At 37.8% G+C, this 18,786-nt stretch overlaps 1 protein-coding gene across 1 annotated transcript; it reads left to right on the top strand.

Annotated features, from left to right (window-relative positions):
- The first annotated feature begins 5,046 nt into the window (after positions 1-5,046).
- LOC138337973 (uncharacterized) lies at positions 5,047-7,349 on the top strand. The gene is made up of 7 exons (XM_069288420.1): positions 5,047-5,299; positions 5,351-5,410; positions 5,618-5,688; positions 5,818-5,928; positions 6,108-6,169; positions 6,254-6,378; positions 7,225-7,349. The coding sequence occupies exons 1-7, from the start codon at positions 5,047-5,049 to the stop codon at positions 7,347-7,349; spliced, it is 807 nt and encodes a 268-aa protein (XP_069144521.1).
- Positions 7,350-18,786: the final 11,437 nt, after the last annotated feature.

The raw sequence follows: 18,786 nt of genomic DNA on the forward strand, positions 1-18,786 counted from the left end.
CGTGGGTATTGATTTTTGTCGCCAAAGATTGAATAATTGGTTGGAAATTTTGATAGAAATTATGATTTCTTTTGGCTATGTGGACTGACAAGCATTGGGAACAAACATTCCAAGTGACCCAATTTAGGATAATGATAAGAATTGTTAAGGGTCAAAGGAATAGGTGTTATATGTATATATATATATATATATATATATATATGCATATGATGATATATTTAGTGGGGAAATTAAAGAAAAACTAAAGTAATGGGGGGCAATGGTTAACTTTCTTGTTTGCTGGTTTAATTAAATTATTGTTTATTAAATTAAGAGTGGATTGTAGTTGGGAGAATAAGTTATAGTACTGACTGATTTTGGTTCCATTCATATTATTATTAGTAACTGGTAAATTATCAAGAATTAGTAATTGTTAATTAACATGTAGGGGTAAAAATTATACTATATTATAACATATTCATATAAGAATTGTATTAGAGTATAGTGTGTTGAATGAAAGAAATTGAAAACAAGTACTAGTGACGAAAATTAATGATGCTGAAAAGAGAAGAAAAATTTATATATGACCACGATTTTAGTTGAATTTTATATGAATTAAGTAGGCAACAAGAATTTGTAGTGTTTTTGTTGTTTGTTGTGAAGTACACGTGAAAGTGTACAAAGTAGTGTTGGCTGCCACTGGTTTTCCAACCAGTGGCTTCAAACTTTTAGTATCAATATTTTATTCTAATCTTATAAACTAGGTGTTTTTATATTAACAAAGATAATTAAATATTAGGTGTATCGAATTATTTTAAATTCATTAAAATTATTTTATTTAGGGAAATTAAGACCTACCCTTAGATTTGAACTTTTAGGAAATTAATTATATAATTAGGTGGATTTTTGGGTCCATGCTAAACATAGAATAATCTGAGTGTTATGAGATTGTCAACTTACACCTTATGTATATATATATACACTTGTTAGATTGGAAGGATTCAGAGGCAATAAGGAAAGGAAAAGTGTTGGAGAAGTAATTGCTTGACTTCGGCTCTCCGGTGGAGGTAGGTTATGGTTTATTTCTATGTGATAGATAAACTTTAAATAGCGATTGATATGTATTGAGTGATATTGTAAATTCTCCTATGTACTTGATTATGTGGTTGTATGTTTTGATTGTGTGGTTTGTGGTTGGCCTAAAATTATGAGACTGTTGATTTTCTAATCTTGAAACCTCTCTATTAAAATGACTCCTTGAATAAAGAAGGCTTGATGAACTAAAATAATGAGATAATTGGATCGGAGTGTCACATTTCGACAATGTATTATAGGATCGTAGTGTCATGTTCTGATAAAATATATGGGATCGGAGTGTCACGTTCCCACACAATAACATTAAAGGAACGGAATCTTGAATTAGATTAATATACTCAATCTCAAAGAACCTATTTTCCAAATGAGTATGGTGTGGAGGCATGAGATTTCATAGGTGTGCTTGATGTTGTGATTGATGGTGTACCCATTATAGTGTTGTTGTCAATGGTTCATATGTTTATTGTTTGCCACTTGTTAAGTATTATAGTTGATTTTATGTTAATATTCAATGTATATTGGTTTCTATTTTGAGTTGGCCGATGATACCTACTCGGTACGTGTTCCTTGTACTGACCCCTACTTGTATTTTCTTCTTTGTTCTTTTGTGGAGTGCATCAAGTGTACCATCGACTTCGACTCACCCACAGTTGTAGTCAGCCTCCAGCACATCAGAGTTCAGGGTGAGCTATTATTTCTAGCTCGTGCTGTATTCTATCATTCACGTCTTGATGTCTTTCAATTTCGGACATGGACCATATTTTTACTTATTTTGGTTTCTTAAATACTCTTAGACTTGGTAATTTGAGGATAGATGTTCTTGATGTGATGACTTCCAGAGTTTGGGGATAATAAGTGTTAAACTTTAGAAGCTTATTTAATTGGTTACATTAATAAGTTTTGGATCTTTCGCATTTTTTTTGTTATTCAAAGTTGTACTATTGGTAAATGTTGGGTTTTAGATTTATTGGTTCTCTTACCTAGTAGGTTAAGTGTGGATGTCATTCACGACTCGTTTTGGGTCGTGACAAACTTGGTATCAGAGCGTTAGGTTCGTTGGTCTCATCACATAAGGACAAGTCTGGTAGAGTCTTGAGGAACGGTATGGGGACGCCTTTACTTTTCTTCGAGAGGTTGTAGGACTTTAGGAAAACTCCATTCTTCTTTCTTTCGTGCAATTACTTGGATCCAATTGGTATCTGGGTGATACAAATTGGTATCTGACCTTCTCACTCTATTTTACAGATGATTAGAACTAGAGCAACAATTGTGCCAACACCAACACCGGCAAGACAAGGTGCGTCTAAGCCAATCATTGGGGCTGTAACTCAAGGAGGAGCAGTGGCAAGAGGCCGTGGTAGGGGTCGCAGGAGGACGCCCACTAGAGGCAGAGGACAAACCCCTGGTCCAGCTAGGAATAAAGCAGTGACTTCTCCAATGACTGATGAGGTAGTGAGAGAGGGTGAAGAAGGGGAAAATGAGCAGGTTCAAGATAAGGAAGTACCACCTCAGCCTACCCCAGAGATGATTAATCACATTCTTACTTATCTTAGAGGGTTATCAGATCAGGGCCAGACACCTCCATTGTTTTCTGCACCAGCACCTCACGTTCAGGGGGTACAACATGCAGCTGATATGGCTCCCCACATGGATGTATCATTGGAAGTAGGCACATTTCCTCTATTGACTACAGGGTCTATACTGACAAGTGATCAACATGAACTCTTCATTAAGTTCTTAATGTTGAAACTTCCAGTCTTCAAGGGTGCTGAATCTGAAGATGCCTATGATTTTCTAGGTTATTGTCATGAGCTGCTACATAAGATGAACATAGTAGAACGATTCGGTTTTGAGTTCGTGACCTATCAGTTTCAGGGGGATGCCAAAATGTGGTAGCGGTCGTATGTGGAGTGTCAACCAGCACATGCACCATCTATGACTTGGGCATCATTTTCTAGCTTTTTTATGGAGAAGTATATACCCCAGACTTTGAGGGATAGGAGAAGAGATGAGTTCCATAGCCTCGAGCAAGGAAAGATTTCTGTTGCTTCTTATGAGGCCAAATTTCATGCACTATCCAGGTATGCCACTCAACTTTGCTTCACTACATAAGAGTGGATTAGCTGCTTTGTGAAAGGATTGAGGTCAAATTTGAAGATTCCAGCCTTACAGGTAGCTGTTTTTACAAAATCCTTTCAGGAAGTGGTTGATTTTGTGATAGAGGTAGAGGGGGTGAAGCAAGACGACTTCACCACAACAACGACATTAAAGAAGTTTCGTAATGGAGGTGAGTTTAGTGGTTCTTACTCCAGAGGGCAGAGTTAAGGAGGTTATTCAGCCCTTCCTATTCAGTATTCACTGCAGGCTTCTGCTGGGGGTCTGTCGCAGACCAGTTAGCCTTTTTTCTGAGTTTGGAGGTTATCTCCAGACTTTGTCATTTTTATAGAGACCTATACTTGATTCCTGGACTTGTTATGGATGCGGAGAGGTTGGACATATCAGGAAATATTGCCAAAACAGAGTTACAGATCCCTAGTAGTTAGAGGTAGAGGTGGTCATGGTAGAGGCTGCCATTCTGGAGGACGTGGTGGCCAAGGTAATGGTGGTCACAAATTCAGTCGGGGTGACGCGCATGTTGGAACTACTGTAGCGCAGCTTGTTGGGGGCAATGGACAGACATGTGATAGGGCGCATTGTTATGCTTTCCCCGGGAGATCTGAAGCTGAGACATCTGATGTTGTTATCACAGGTACTCTTTTGGTCTGTGATTGCATGGCTTCTGTATTGTTTGATCCTGGACCCACATTTTCATATGTATCTTCCTCATTTGCTACTGTTTTTGATTTATATTGTGATTTGCTTAACATGCCTATTCATTTCTCTACTCCTGTGGGTGAGTCTGTGATAGTTTAGAAGGTGTACAGGTATTGCCTTGTGACTTTCGTGGGGAGCAATACTTATGTATATTTGATTATTCTAGATATGGTTGTTTTTGATGTAATTCTGGGTATGACTTGGCTTTCTCCAAATTATGCAATCTTGGATTGTAATGCTAAAACTGTGACATTTGCCAAGCCTGGGACAGATCCGCTTGTGTGGGTGGGTGACTATATTTCCACTCCAGTTCGTATTATCTCTTTTCTTCGTGCTAAGAGGATGGTGAGTAAGGGTTGTTTAGCTTTCTTGGCACATCTCAGGGATGATAATTCCAAAGTACCTTCGATTGAGTATGTTTTGATAGTCCGTGAGTTTCTGGATGTGTTTCCTGCAGACCTTCCTGGTATGCCACCGAATAAAGATATTGATTTTTGTATTGATCTGGAGCCGGGTACTCACCCCATTGCTATTCCACCTTATAGAATGGCACCAGCTGAGTAAAGAGAGTTAAAGGCCCAACTTCAGGGGTTGTTAGGTAAAGGTTTTATTATACCAAGTGCATCCCCTTGGAGTGCTCCTGTTTTATTTGTGAAGAAAAAAGATGGAAGTTTTCAGATGTGCATAGACTATAGGCAGCTGAATAAGGTAACTATTAAGAACAAGTATCCCATTCCTCGCATTGATGATTTGTTCGATCAGTTACAATGTGCTTGTGTCTTCTCTAAAATTGATTTGAGATCCGGTTATCGTCAATTGAAAATACGGTCAACAGATGTGCCAAAGATAGCTTTTCGAACCAGGTATGGGCATTATGAATTCTTAGTAATTTTTTCAGGCTTACAAATGCCCCTGCTGCTTTCATGAGCCTAATGAACAGGATTTTTAAGCCATATCTGGATCTATCTTGATCTCTTTGTTATTGTATTTATTGATGATATACTGATATACTCAAAGAGCAGGAAAGAACATGTGGAGAATTTGAGAATTGTATTTGAGCTGTTAAGGGAGAAAATACTTTATGCCAAATTCTCCAAGTGTGCATTTTGGCTAGATTTAGTGTCCTTCTTGGGGAACAAGGTTTCTAAGAATGGAGTTATGGTGGATCCTTCTATGATTGAATCATTGAAGAGTTGGGTAAGACCGACTAATGTTTCAGAGGTAAGGAGCTTTGTTGATTTAGCTAGATACTACCGTCGATTTGTCAAGGGATTTTCTTCTATTGCTTGGCAGCTGACAAATTTGACTAAGCAGAATATTCTATTTGTATGGTCGGACGAATGTGAAGAAAGCTTCCAGAAACTCAAGACCTTGTTGACTACTGCACAAATTCATACCTTGCCAGTTGAAGGTAAGAATTTTATTGTTTATTGTGATGCATCATATTCTGGTTTGGGTGCAGTGCTAATGCAGGAGAGGAATGTAATTGCTTATGCTTCGAGGCAATTAAAAGTGCATGAACGTAACTATCCGAACCATGATTTGAAGTTGTGTACCGTTGTATTTGCATTAAATCAATGGAGATATTATCTATATGGGGTCAAGTGTGAAGTTTATACAGATCATCGTAGTGTACGATATGTCTTTACTCAGAAAGATTTGAATTTGAGGCAGAGGAGGTGGAAGGAACTATTGAAAGACTATGATATTACTATTTTGTATCACCCAGGAAAAGTTAATGTTGTGGGAGATGCTTTAAGTAGAAAAGCAGGGAGCATGAGTAGTTTAGCCCACTTACAGGTTTCTAGACGCCCATTGGCTATAGAGGTTCAGACTCTGGCTAATGATTTTATGATGCTGGAAGTACTAGAGAAAGGAGGATTTTTGTCCTCTATGGAGGCAAGATCTTACTTTCTTGAAAATATTAAGGGAAAACAGTTTGCTGATAAGAAGTTGAGACGAATTCGAGGTATGGTATTGCGAGGAGAGGCGAAAGAGGCAATAATTGATGAGGAAGGAAACTTGAGAATTAAGGGAAGAGTATGTGTTCCTCGTGTTGATGATAGGCTCACACTATTCTTATAGAGGCTCATAGTTCGAGGTATTCCATACATCCTGGTGCAACTAATATGTATCGTGATCTAAAGTAACATTTTTAGTGGAGTAGAATGAAGCGTGACATTGTTGATTTTGTTGCCCAATGCCCAAATTGTTAGCAGGTAAAGTATGAACACCAGAGGCCTGGAGGGACACTTCAGAGAATTCCAATTCCTGAATGGAAGTGGGAAAGAATTGCAATGGATTTCCTAGTTGGTCTTCCAAAGACATTGGGTAAGTTTGATTCTATTTGGGTAATTGTTGACAGGTTAACTAAGTCTGCTCACTTCATTTTGGTGAAGATGACTTACAATACAGAGAAGTTAGCCAAACTCTATATCTCAGAAATTGTTCGATTGCATGGAGTTCCACATTCCATTATATCAGATAGAGGTACGCTATTTACTTCTACGTTTTGGAGAACATTACATGCTGAATTAGGTACAAGGCTGGATCTTAGTACTGCATTTCACCCTCAGACCGATGGTCAGTCTAAGCGAACGATTCAGGTGTTGGAGGATATGCTTCGTGCATGTGTGATAGAATTTGGTGGTCATTGGGATAAATTTTTATCTTTAGTAGAGTTTTCATACAACAATAGATATAACTCAAGTATTGATATGAAGCCATTTGAGGCATTGTATGGGACGAGATGTAGGTCCCCCATTGGTTGGTTTGATGCATTTGAAGTTAGACCTTGGGGTACTGATCTTCTTACGGAATCATTAGAGAAAGTGAAGTTTATTCAAGAAAAGCTTTTAGCAGCTCAGAGTAGGCAGAAGGAATATGGAGATCGAAAGGTTAGAGACTTGGATTTTATGGAGGGTGAACAAGTCTTGCTGAAGGTTGCACCCATGAAAGGTGTGATGCGATTTGGTAAAAGAGGTAAGCTAAGTCAGAGATATATTGGACCATTTGAAGTACTCTAGCGCGTGAGGGAGGTGGCCTATGAATTAGCCTTGCCTCCAGGACTTTCAAGATTGCATCCGGTATTTCATGTGTCTATGCTGAAAAAATACCATGGTGATGGAAACTACATTATTCGTTGAGATTCAGTTCTTCTTGATGAGAATTTGTCTTATGAGGAGGAGCCTGTTTCTATTCTAGATAGGGAGGTCCGCAAGTTGAGGTCGAAGGAGATTGCATCTATCAAGGTTCAGTGGAAGAATTAGCCAGTTGAAGAGTCTACTTGTGAGAGTGAGGTTGATATGCAAGAAAGATATCCACATCTTTTCACAGATTCAGCTACTTGTGAGAGTGAGGTTTATATGCAAGAAAGATATCCACATCTTTTCACAGATTCAGGTACTCTTTCTCGCCCTCGCCTTTCTTCATATGATCGTTCGAGGACGAATGATGGGTAAATTGATATCTATTGTAACAACCCATTCAACTGATTTGAGCACTAGAATTTTTTCTTTGATGAAATACTTTTCGATAGATTTGTAATAGGTGTTTTGGACTATTCATGACAACAACTATGAAAATTCTGGGGTAGTTTTGAATAATTTATTTAGTTGGTGGTTAAGAAAAGTAACATATGAATTAAGGTGGATCACTTTTGTTATTTTTATAATTGGTTATATTATAATTCGGGTAGTTACTAATTTGTAGAAAGGATGATAATAAACAAATAAAAAAAAGGGGAGGCGCTTCACGATTGAGGAACAACCAACTCTAGAAACAATTTCAGGTGAGATTTCTCTTAAATTTTCTTGTTACATGTATTATATGTGTAGCTGAACTATGATTAGTATCCGAGCCGTGATGTAAGAGAATTATCTATTGCAAGTATAGTAATGAATTGTCGTTGAACCGTAAGAAAAATCGTGGACTGACAAGCATTGGGAACAAATATTCCAAGGGACCCATTTAAGGATAATGATAAGAATTGTTAAATTTTCTTTTGTGGAGTGCATCAAGTGTACCATCGAATTCGTCTCACCCTCAGCTCTAGTCAGCCTCCAGCACATCAGAGTTCAGGGTGAGCTATTATTTCTAGCTCGTGCTGGATTCTCTCATTCACGTCTTGATGTCTTTGAATTTCATACATGGACCATATTTTTACTTATTTTTGTTTCTTAAATACTCTTAGACTTGTTAATATGAGGATAGATGCTCTTGATGTGATGACTTCCAGATTTATGAGATAATAAGTGTTAAACTTTAGAAGACTATTTAATTGGTAACATTAATAAGTTTTGGATCTTCCACATTTTTTTTTGTTATTCATAGTTGAACTATTGGTAAATGTTGGGGTTTAGATTTATTGGTTCAGTCACCTAGTAGGTTAAGTGTGAGTGTCACTCACGACTCGTTTTGGATCGTGACATTGAAAGGAAAAAATAGAGTAGTGAAGGAAGCTAAATGTTTTTCTTCATTTGTTTTGATTTTCATTTATTTTAGGTCTTTAGATAGGGTTTTTATTTTTAAATTAGTGGGGATAGATATAGAATAGGGGGTCTGCATCTAAAAAGTGTCCAGAGATGCAAACTGAATGTCCTAATAGTTGCTATGTGTGCAACGACAAAAGGAAAACTTTGCCGAAAAATAGTTGAGTAGTGGTCTCCGGACCAATCGATGGTCCGTTGCTCCATCCACAGATCATAAATGGCATTCATAGATCCCACGAATGGCATTCGTAGATCCCATGTAAGTGATTTGAATTTTTCTAATTGTTAGAGTGATCTACGGAATGGAACGTTTGATGAGTCCTCAAATTGTACTCGTTTATGGCTTTATTTTAGTATAAATAGTATATCCTTAAATGCTCATTCTATCTCAATATTTTATGAAAACTCTTAAGTTTCAAGTATTTAGATTTTTAGCTTAAGCACAGTCGCAAAATGGAAACAAAAAGGATGAGAAAGAGCTGAGGTGTAAGCATGAGCATAGCCAAGTTTACTAGGCAACCCACCGAAGTGCTGCATTTAGCCCTTGCTCCAACATGCGAAGCCTAAAAGGAAGTAGATTAGGAAAGCGATTAAAAAGATCAATCGGCATTTCACCGAATAGTTTCATGAAGTAGTGTTTTCCGCCCAATGTTACATCATGCATAGACGATGAAGGCAAAGCACAAATAGGGATGAACTACAAGAAAGGCGAATCGTCGAATCACTTGGTGATTCAATACTACATTCGCCGAACAGATTCTCAGCACTTAATCTGAAGTCTATAATTACTAATTTCTTTATCATTTTCTAGGGATTCAAAAATTATTTTCACTTTTAACTTTTAGATCCTTTGTTTTTGTATTTTTTTTCAAGTTTGGAGAGGGTTTTGAACAATACTTGAAGAAATGAGCTCTTCTTCCTCAAATTGGAGGTGAGTCTTTCCCATTCTTCTTAATTTGTTCAAATTAAGGTGTAATTTAATATACCTATTTAATTTCTATATCATTTTAGGTGTACTTAATTATTGTTTAATGTGTGGATAAAACCCCCAATCATGTTGTGTGATTTACCAAATATGTGTTTATATTATTGTTGGTCTTGGTTGCTGATCGGATTAGATGCATTTTAATGGTGATTTCACATAGTGGTTGTGTTTTAATTTTATGGGTTTGTACTGCAAATACAAAACCAATCATGTATTTTTGGCTTGCTCAAGAAAGAGGTCGCGAAACCAAGACCACTAGAATGATGTCCTAAGGAGTGGGGCGACATGAGATTGGTATTTATTAGACAAGTGGGTATCCAAGAGGAACCCATTTGATATGGGGTACGTTGCCCGAGAGGAAATTTACTTTCACCTAAAGATTAGCCTAGTTACTATCAGTTTGCTAATTTTTCTACCCAAAGCATCTACCCATTGATTAACGTTATTTTATATTGGGGTCACACCCACGAACTCTACCCCGTACTTAATTTTATCTTCATTTCAACTTTTTTTACTACTTGTAACAAACCCCCTTTTTAATATTTTACACTTTTGTGTCACAAATTAGATTTACTCTGTTTATTTTGACCCTAACACTTGGTTGAGTTACTATACTCGATTTAGTTTGTAGACACACACTGTAGGCTATTGTCATTGATCACGATAGCAAGCATCAAAATGGTGTCGCTCCAGGGGATTGTTAACACGTGAAAATGTAGTTTTGCTAGAGTTTTTAGTTCTTTTTAGTTATAGTTTTTCTAACCATATTTTTTTTCTTATTTGATTTATAAAGCCAGAAAATGAAAATGGATGACCACTATGGATGTCACACAGATCATCCTCTCCTAAAGGTACTGAACCTTAGAGATAATAGACTAACGTTCAAACCGGTAGGGAAGGAGACAATTCTGGAAAGGTGGTTGAGGTTGAAAGAAAACTTGCAGACATGCAAACCTAATGGAGTTCGTGGTATGAAACTTCTGGATTATTTTCGTCAGGGTTTGAACCTGAAAATAAAAGAATTGTTGAGCACCTTTGCAAAGCGAGAATGCTAAAACAATCCTCACCTATTGTTGCTACACTACTTGATAAAATGGTGAAACCAGCAAAGAAGCCCAAAAGAAATGCGAATGGTATAAACTAGTGGCGCAAGTAGATGTTCTATGCAAACTGTCACGATTAGAGAGAAGCCCTAAGTCATGGCGCGGCGTACTCGAACTCTCGGAGGTCTTATACAATCCTCTTGGCATTCATTCATCACATATGTATGAATCGTAACGCAAAATAAGAATTTCTCACAATAAAGTCAATAAGGAAACTATTTAATTAAATGTAAAAAGAAATTTGTCTAATCACAAGCCATCTTAAACACATCTCATTATCATAGGGTCACAACCTATACAATGAAAAGAAACTTATGTCCAAGACAAGTCTTTAATGAAAGAAAACTAGAAACATAGTCCGTGTCCTCGAACATATGAGAACATACCAAGTCTTGAGAGAATTCTACTTCCGAAGCTTCAATTCTAGAAATCCTCACTTGCCACCACCTACACTTGTAGACATAAAGTAAAATATGAAATTTGTACAATGCAACACTAAATATGATGATAATGCAAGAAATCATTAAAAATGAGACAATTTAGTTGAAACATGTTTTTCTTGCTATCTAATAAAATCTCATAAACCAAGTGTAAAAGTCATCATACAACTCAATCATCACCATACGGATAATACATCCATAATCCACAAGATATGACCATAATCATTAGGTAACCAACATAGCTATTTATACCCTCTATCCAAGGTTATCCTAAGACCCATACAACCTCTTTATACACACCTAAATTATCTTAAAGACTACCCTAAATAAGGTTGTTTCCTTTCTAACACAACCACAACAAGTTAACAAACATTAGTAGAGATACTAAAAGAGTCATTCATGCATTTAAGAGACTTCACATAACGGTATTGGAAGACCTAGGGAACTCACTTTATCATCTTCAAATCCTACTCATTCCTTGTGTAGATAGCGTCCCATTCCACTAACTACACGGTGTACAACATATCTAATAACTAGAGTTCACATCTCACATTATGAGAATAGGAATTAACTGACATACCCTACACTGGCTAGGTATGGAATCCGGTGTAATAAGACTCCACACCGTGGAAGGTGTTCTACTTGCCAAAGGTAGACCTAAAGACATATCACATATAGGCACATGGTTTAGGAATATGAAGGGCTTCTTTGTACTATAGTCTCATTCTCAAGTAGAGCTACTACCACAAGCATATCCACTCAGTGGTTTTCGTTGGTTCTCATAGAGTAAGTTCATTTACATAATAACATTTGAGAATGTACCATCTCTAAGTCCTACCAACTCATAATACCACTACCAATAAGGGGTCCACAAGGGATGCTTATCAAGGTTAATTAGGATAACTCATTCATGAAACGGGTACCATGCTAGGTCTATTTGGTTCACTTCCATATTAACCTTCTTTTCATATTCAAGGTTCCATATTGGTTGTTCATTGAGGGTACCTACTTTAGGTTTACCAATCCTAGACCTTCATTCATTCACTCATTAGACATTATTAAAGAAGCATGTACGGACAACTAAGTCTACCAAGACAAGATACAACGTCATTCTATAAAAATTCTTCTCAGTCCTATATTATCATATATCAACAATTAAAGAAGAATAACTTTAAGTCATATCATTATAGCACCCATAAAAGATTATATAGACATCACATGAGTACCTTCACCTTATATATTCAGATATAATATATCATCATTAACATTGTACACCCATATAAGCTATAACATTGTGATACTAAATCTCACATGATAAAGCCGACAAGGCCATGTTTATAACAATTATAACAAGTATGCACCTCCACTATAAGTGAAAGATTCCAATCAATGTAATTTCTATATCAAATCTACATCCACAATGAAAATATAACACCTTACCATCCTCCAAATCAAAGTCCACATCATTTAATTCCGAACGACTCTATCATTACGAGAAGAATTACCCATAACGTTCAACAAAGCCATTATTCCAAACTCATCCTTATACTACAACCATTATTCCAACCTCATCCTTATACTACAATTTTTATCATCAATTGAAGTAAATAAAAGCAACAATCAACAATACAATTCAATATAAATTCAATTCCATCAATATCCAATCATTATCATAAAACCCATTTTATAATTCAAAATCAAGGACTTTGATGAATTTTGGGTTCATGGATTTTTACTGAAACAACAATTATAAAATAATATAATCGTAAAAACTCATTTTATGCAAGAACTCATGAGTTTGATGAAGAATTGGGGTTTTGATCATCTTTTGTAAATTTGAAAACTATTTGAGAATTAGCTCTAGAGAGGAACCTAACTCTAGATAAGAGTCAACATACCTTAGTATTGAGAAGACCACGAATTTGGGTTGAAAACTTGGAGAATTGTCTTCTTGCTTTGATCTTGAAGTTTCTTCAATGGAGGATTTGGGGAGAGTGAATTTAGAAAGAATGGAGAGCTTTTGGTTAAGTGAATTTAGAGAGAATGGAGAGCGTTTGGTTTTCAATATTAGGGTTTTTTAATAGTAAAGTAGCGTAAACGGTTATATTATGGGGGGGGGGGGGTTAATTAAAATTAAGCCTTAGTATACTCAAGATAATAGTTAGTCGGTTCACCTACAAGTTAGAAGATAAATAAACAGTAAGTATAATTTGCAGAAAGAAAATAACACAAAATGTTTATACTGGTTCGAATCACAACAGTGGTTCCTAGTCCAGTTCCTTTGGGTTTCAAGGGTTTCCCTTAGAGAGTTTGAAGTGAGTCTTGATCAGTACAATTTTGCCGTAACTTGGTCCTATATGATATGCAAATATAAAAATCAGAGACTTTACCTTTGACACGTCTTTTACTTATGAACCTACACTGAGAATCTTTCTCTGTTTTATTCTAAATTATTTTCAATCTCGTGATTACAAAGCTTTATGAAGGATAAAAGGAGATTGTACTATAAGCTTAAGAAAAGTTGAATATTTTTTATTTGTGACAGAGAGATGTTCAAATAGATGAGAGAGGACGCTCTATCGAAAACCCAAGAGAATTATAAATGAAGGGTCCTTAATGATTCCATGATATAATGGAATTGATTTCTTTGGATCATGTCCATATTAGATATGTGCATGATTAAACCAATTTCTTCCTTTGCTGTATGATTTCCTGCAATTTGGTTGAGCTATCAATCTATTCCATAAGCAGTGACTTTCTTCCTTTGCTAGATGATTCACTGAGATCTTGTCTGATCTATCGTGAATTGATATTTTTTCCATCAGTTGTGACTAATTATTCTGCAGATATATATTTTCCGTCTTTAGGCATTTATTTTGCTTGATTAAGTTCTCTTTCAATTTGTTCTTAGCTTTGAATTTTTTCTATAATGTAAGTTATAACTTTAAGGTGCATGTATTATGCTTTGTTAATTCCTACAATTTGTCATTAATCAGAACTTAACATGTTAACAATCTCCCCCTTTTTGATAATCACAACTATAATTAATGAAAGTAAAAGGAGACTTCGCTGTTCGATTGTCCTTGGACAAATAGGTTGTGTGCTCTCCCTGCCCGAGTGCTGCTCCCTCTTTTTGTATGCCCATATAGATATTCTTCCCCTTTGAAATGATCAAAAAGGAAAACAAAACGGCGATCCACTTAGAGAGAAAACAAAAACAACAAAACAGTCAAACAATATGCAATCAGAAGCCCCATATATACATTCCCAAAAGATAAGGAGAGATATACGAAAAACTAAGTTGTCAGAAAAAAAAGTGCTATCAAAGTTTAATCGCTCAGTAGAAAGTTTGTTACTGTCACGACCCAAATCCGGGCCGCGACTGGCACCCACACTTACCCTCCTATGTGAGCGAACCAACCAATCTAAACCTTAACATTTCAATGTAATATCAACATAAAGTAATGCGGAGGACTTAAACTCATTAATAAAATCAATAACTATTATTATCCCCAAAATTTAGAAGTCATTCACCAAAAGAACATCTATGATCAAATTACTAAACTAAGAGTATTCTAAGAAGCTAAAAATACATAAGAAGCTAGTCCATGCCGGAAGTTCAAGGCATCAAGACTTGAAGAAGAAGATCCAGTCCAAGCTAGAAGCATTAGCTCACCCTGAATTTCTGGTGTAGTAAAGACTGGCTTGAATTACTGTTTAGTTGAAGACGACGGCACGTTTGCTGCACTCCACAAATAACAAAGAAGAAAACAGTAAAAGTAGGGGTCAGTACAAAACACGGGTATTGAGTAGATATCATCGGCAAACTCAAAATAGAAAACAGTATATATTAAGCAATATCATAAAATCAACTTATATCCTAGCATGCAGCATTTACAGTTACCATAACCCTTGGTTACAACACAAAGCACATCAATGAGGACTCACGCCTCCTCCTCATACTCCTTTGGGAATTAGGTTCATTAGATTGAATATATATTAACATCTTTCAAACTTCATTATCTTTATTCCCCTCGTGTCGGTACGTGGCACTCCGCTCCTCAATATACTATCCTGGTGTCGGAACGTGACACTCCGATCCTCATATACTATCCTGGTACCGGAACGTGGCACCCGATCCATATTCTATCCTGTTGTCGAAACGTGACACCCGATCCATATTTTATCCTGGTACCGGAACGTGGCACCCGATCCATATTCTATCCTAGTGTCGGAACGTGATACCCGATCCATATTCTATCCTGGTACCGGAATGTGGCACCCGATCCATATACTATCCTGGTGTCGGAACGTGACACTCCGATCCTCATATACTATCCTGGTACTGGAACGTGGCACCCGATCCCCTAATCTCACTACTTTCATTCATCAAGCCTTCTTTTATACCAAGGCATCATCATTAACAAAGTAGATTAGGGTTTCTTTTCAAGATTTGGAATTCAATAGCTTCATCATGCTTATTTATTCATAATTACATAATCACATCATTCATGCAAGCATACAATTAAGCATATAGAAGGTTCACAATACTACTAACACATATCATTCGCTATTAAGAGTTTACTACGAATAGCATGAAAACCATAACCTACCTCCACCGAAGATTCGTGATCAAGCAAGCAATTTCCCAAGCTTTGTGTTTTTCCTCTCGTTCGATCCTCTCTCTCGTTCAACTTTCTCTCTCTTTCTCTTGTTCTTTCTATTTTCTCTATTCAAACCCTCTTTCTTTTACCGTAATTAGTATATAATTAAGAATAAAAGATGGCAATAATAACCCACTAATTAACTTAAGGTTACCTCTTTTAACCCCCAAGTAATTAGACTTATTAACATTAACCCACTAACTTTATAATTAAAACAGGAATAGTCAAAAACGTCCCTTTAAAACTTAACCAGAATTCCGACTTCAACTAGGATTACGCAACCTGTGACGGCCCGTCGCTCATGCGACGGTCCATCATGCAGGTTCGTCAGAGACTCGATTTCCTTAAGGAGTCTGTGACGGCCCATCGTACCTACGACGGTCCGTCATACACTTCCGTCACGATGTTCAGAGAATCGTTCCCAGTACCAAATTCTCAACATTTGAAGTGTTTTGAAGTGGTGGATCACGACGGTTCGTCGTGCCTGTGACGGGCTGTCCTACAGGTCCGTCACAGAGATCAGAGAGTCGATTTCAACACCCAAATTTAAGAATTTCTAAGTATTTTGGGAGTAGACACCCTGCGACGGTCCGTCGTGGGGTCCGTTGCCTCCGCCTGTTTTTCCAGAAATAAAATCTGCTGCTTAAAACGACTAAACAGGTCTTTACAATATATACCAATTTACCCATCGTTCGTCCCAGAACGATCACAAGAAGGAAAACAAGGGCGAAATGGAGTACCTGAATATGTAAACAGATGTGGGTATCTTTCTCGCATATCTGCCTCCTTCTCCCAACTGGCTTCTTCAACGGGTCGATTCTTCTATTGAACTTTGATGGATGCAATCTCCCTTGGTCTCAACTTGCAAATTTATCTATCTAGAATGGCAATAGGTTCCTCCTCGTAAGACAAGTTCTCATCAAGCAAAACTGAATCCCAACGGATAATGTAGTTTCCATCCCCATGGTATCTTTTCAACATCGACACATGAAATACCGGATGCACTTCGAACAGCCCTGGAGGCAAGGCTAACTCAAAAGCCACCTCCCCTACTCGCTTAAGTTCTTCAAAGGGACCAATATACCTTGGGCTTAGCTTGCCTCTTTTACCTAACCGCCACCCCTTTCATGGGCGAAACCTTCAGCAAGACTTGTTCTCCCTCCATGAACTCTAAGTCTCTAACCTTTCAATCTGCATATTCTTTTGGTCTACTTTGCGCCGGTAGAAGCTTTTCTTGAATAGATTTCACCTTCTCCATCGAATCCCTCAAGAGATCAGTACCCCAAGGTCTAACCTCGAACGCATCAAACAAACCAATGGGGGACCTACATCTCCTACCATACAATGCTTGGCATAAAGCTTTTCCTCCCTCAACATTTCCAATACCATTCTCAAATACTCCTCATGTTCTTTCTTGCTCTTTGAGTATATCAGTATATCATCAATAAATACGATCACAAAGAGATCCAAATATGACATAAAAATCCCTTTCATCAAACTCATGAACGCAGCAGGGGCATTCGTAAGACCAAAAGATATCACTACAAATTCGTAATGCCCATACCTGGTTCTAAAAGCGGTCTTTGGCACATCCGTTGCCCGTATTTTCAATTTATGATAACCGGATCTCAAGTCAATCTTAGAGAAGACACAAGCACCTTGTAACTGATCGAACAAGTCATCAATGCGAGGAAGAGGATTCTTGTTCTTTATGGTTACCTTATTAAACTGCCAGTAGTCTATGCACATCCGAAAACTCCCATCCTTCTTCTTTACAAACAAAACCGGAGCACCCCAAGGAGATGCACTTGGTCTAATGAAGCCTTTGTTCAACAACTCTTGAAGTTGGGCTTTTAACTCTCGTAACTCCGCGGGAGCCATTCTATAAGGGGGTATAGAAATGGGGCGAGTACCCGGTTCAAGATTAATACAGAAGTCAATATCCCTATCTGGTGGCATATCAGGAAGATCTGCAGGGAACACATCCAGAAACTCATGGACCAACGAAACCGACTTAATCGAGGGTACTTGGGTAGTGTCATCCTTGAGATGTGCCAATAAAGCTAAACACCCTTTACTAACCATTTTCTTAGCACGAAGAAAGGAGATGATACCCACTAGATTGGAAGTGTAGTCACCCTCCCACACTAACGGATCTGTCCCAGGCTTGGCTAACGTTACCGTTTTAGCATTACAATTCAAGATCGCAAATTGCGGAGAAAGCCAAGTCATACCCAGAATTACATCAAAATCATCCATTTCTAAGATAACCAAATCTACATATGTGTTGCTCCCCAGAAAGTTCACCAAACAAGACCTATATACCTTTTCAACTACCACAGACTCACCCACCGGAGTAGAAACACGAATAGGCATATCAAGTAATTCACAATGTAAATTTAGACCACTAGCAAATGAGGAAGATACATAAGAAAATGTGGATCCAGGATCAAACAATACAGAAGCCATGCAATAACAAACCAGAAGATTACCTTTGATAACAGCTTCAGATGCCTCCGCTTAATCTCCCAGGGAAAGCGTAGCAATGGGCCCTCTCACCCGTTTGTCTGTTGCCCCTACCATGTTGTGATGTAGTGGCTACAGGTTAGCCATCACCTCGGCCGTTCTGGTGACCACCATTACCTCGACCACCATGTCCTCCAGAATAACAGCCTCTACCATGACTAACTCTACCTCTAACATTTGGAGGTCTGTAACTCTGTTTTGGACAATATCTCTTAATATGTCAAATCTCCCCACATCCATAGCACTCCCTGGGTTCATGCATAGGTCTCTCCGAGAAGTGTTGACCGGTCAGAGGTGGACCCCCAACTACAGTCTGTAGTGAAGACTGAATTGGTCGGACTGAGTAACCTCCGGAACCTTGTCATCTAGAGTAAGAACCATTAAACTCACCTCCCTTTCGAAACCTTTTTGATGTAGTTGCCATGGTGAAGTCATCTGGCTTCACTCCATCTACATCTATTACGAAGTCTACCACTTCTTGAAAAGAGCTGTAGCTGCTACCTGTAAAGCTGAAATCCGCAACTCTGATCTCAACCCCTTCACAAAACAGCGAATCCGCTCTTGTGGACTGAAACATAGTTGGGTGGCATACCGGGATAGTGCACGAAACTTAGCCTCATATGCATTGACCGACATCCTACCTTGCTCTAGGCTCATGAACTCATCCCTTTTCCTATCCCTCAAAGTTCG

This window comes from Solanum lycopersicum, chromosome 8, assembly GCF_036512215.1.
Source record: "Solanum lycopersicum chromosome 8, SLM_r2.1".
In the NCBI taxonomy this organism is placed as follows: domain Eukaryota; kingdom Viridiplantae; phylum Streptophyta; class Magnoliopsida; order Solanales; family Solanaceae; genus Solanum; species Solanum lycopersicum.

Bases quoted from the DNA above. Each gene is read 5' to 3' on its own strand.
- LOC138337973 (XM_069288420.1), top strand. From the start codon at position 5,047: ATGGTGGATCCTTCTATGATTGAATCATTGAAGAGTTGGGTAAGACCG. The intron at 5,300-5,350 runs GTAAGAATTTTA...GTTTGGGTGCAG, and splicing joins TCATACCTTGCCAGTTGAAG to TGCTAATGCAGGAGAGGAAT. The intron at 6,170-6,253 runs GTGGGAAAGAAT...AATTGTTGACAG, and splicing joins ATTCCAATTCCTGAATGGAA to GTTAACTAAGTCTGCTCACT.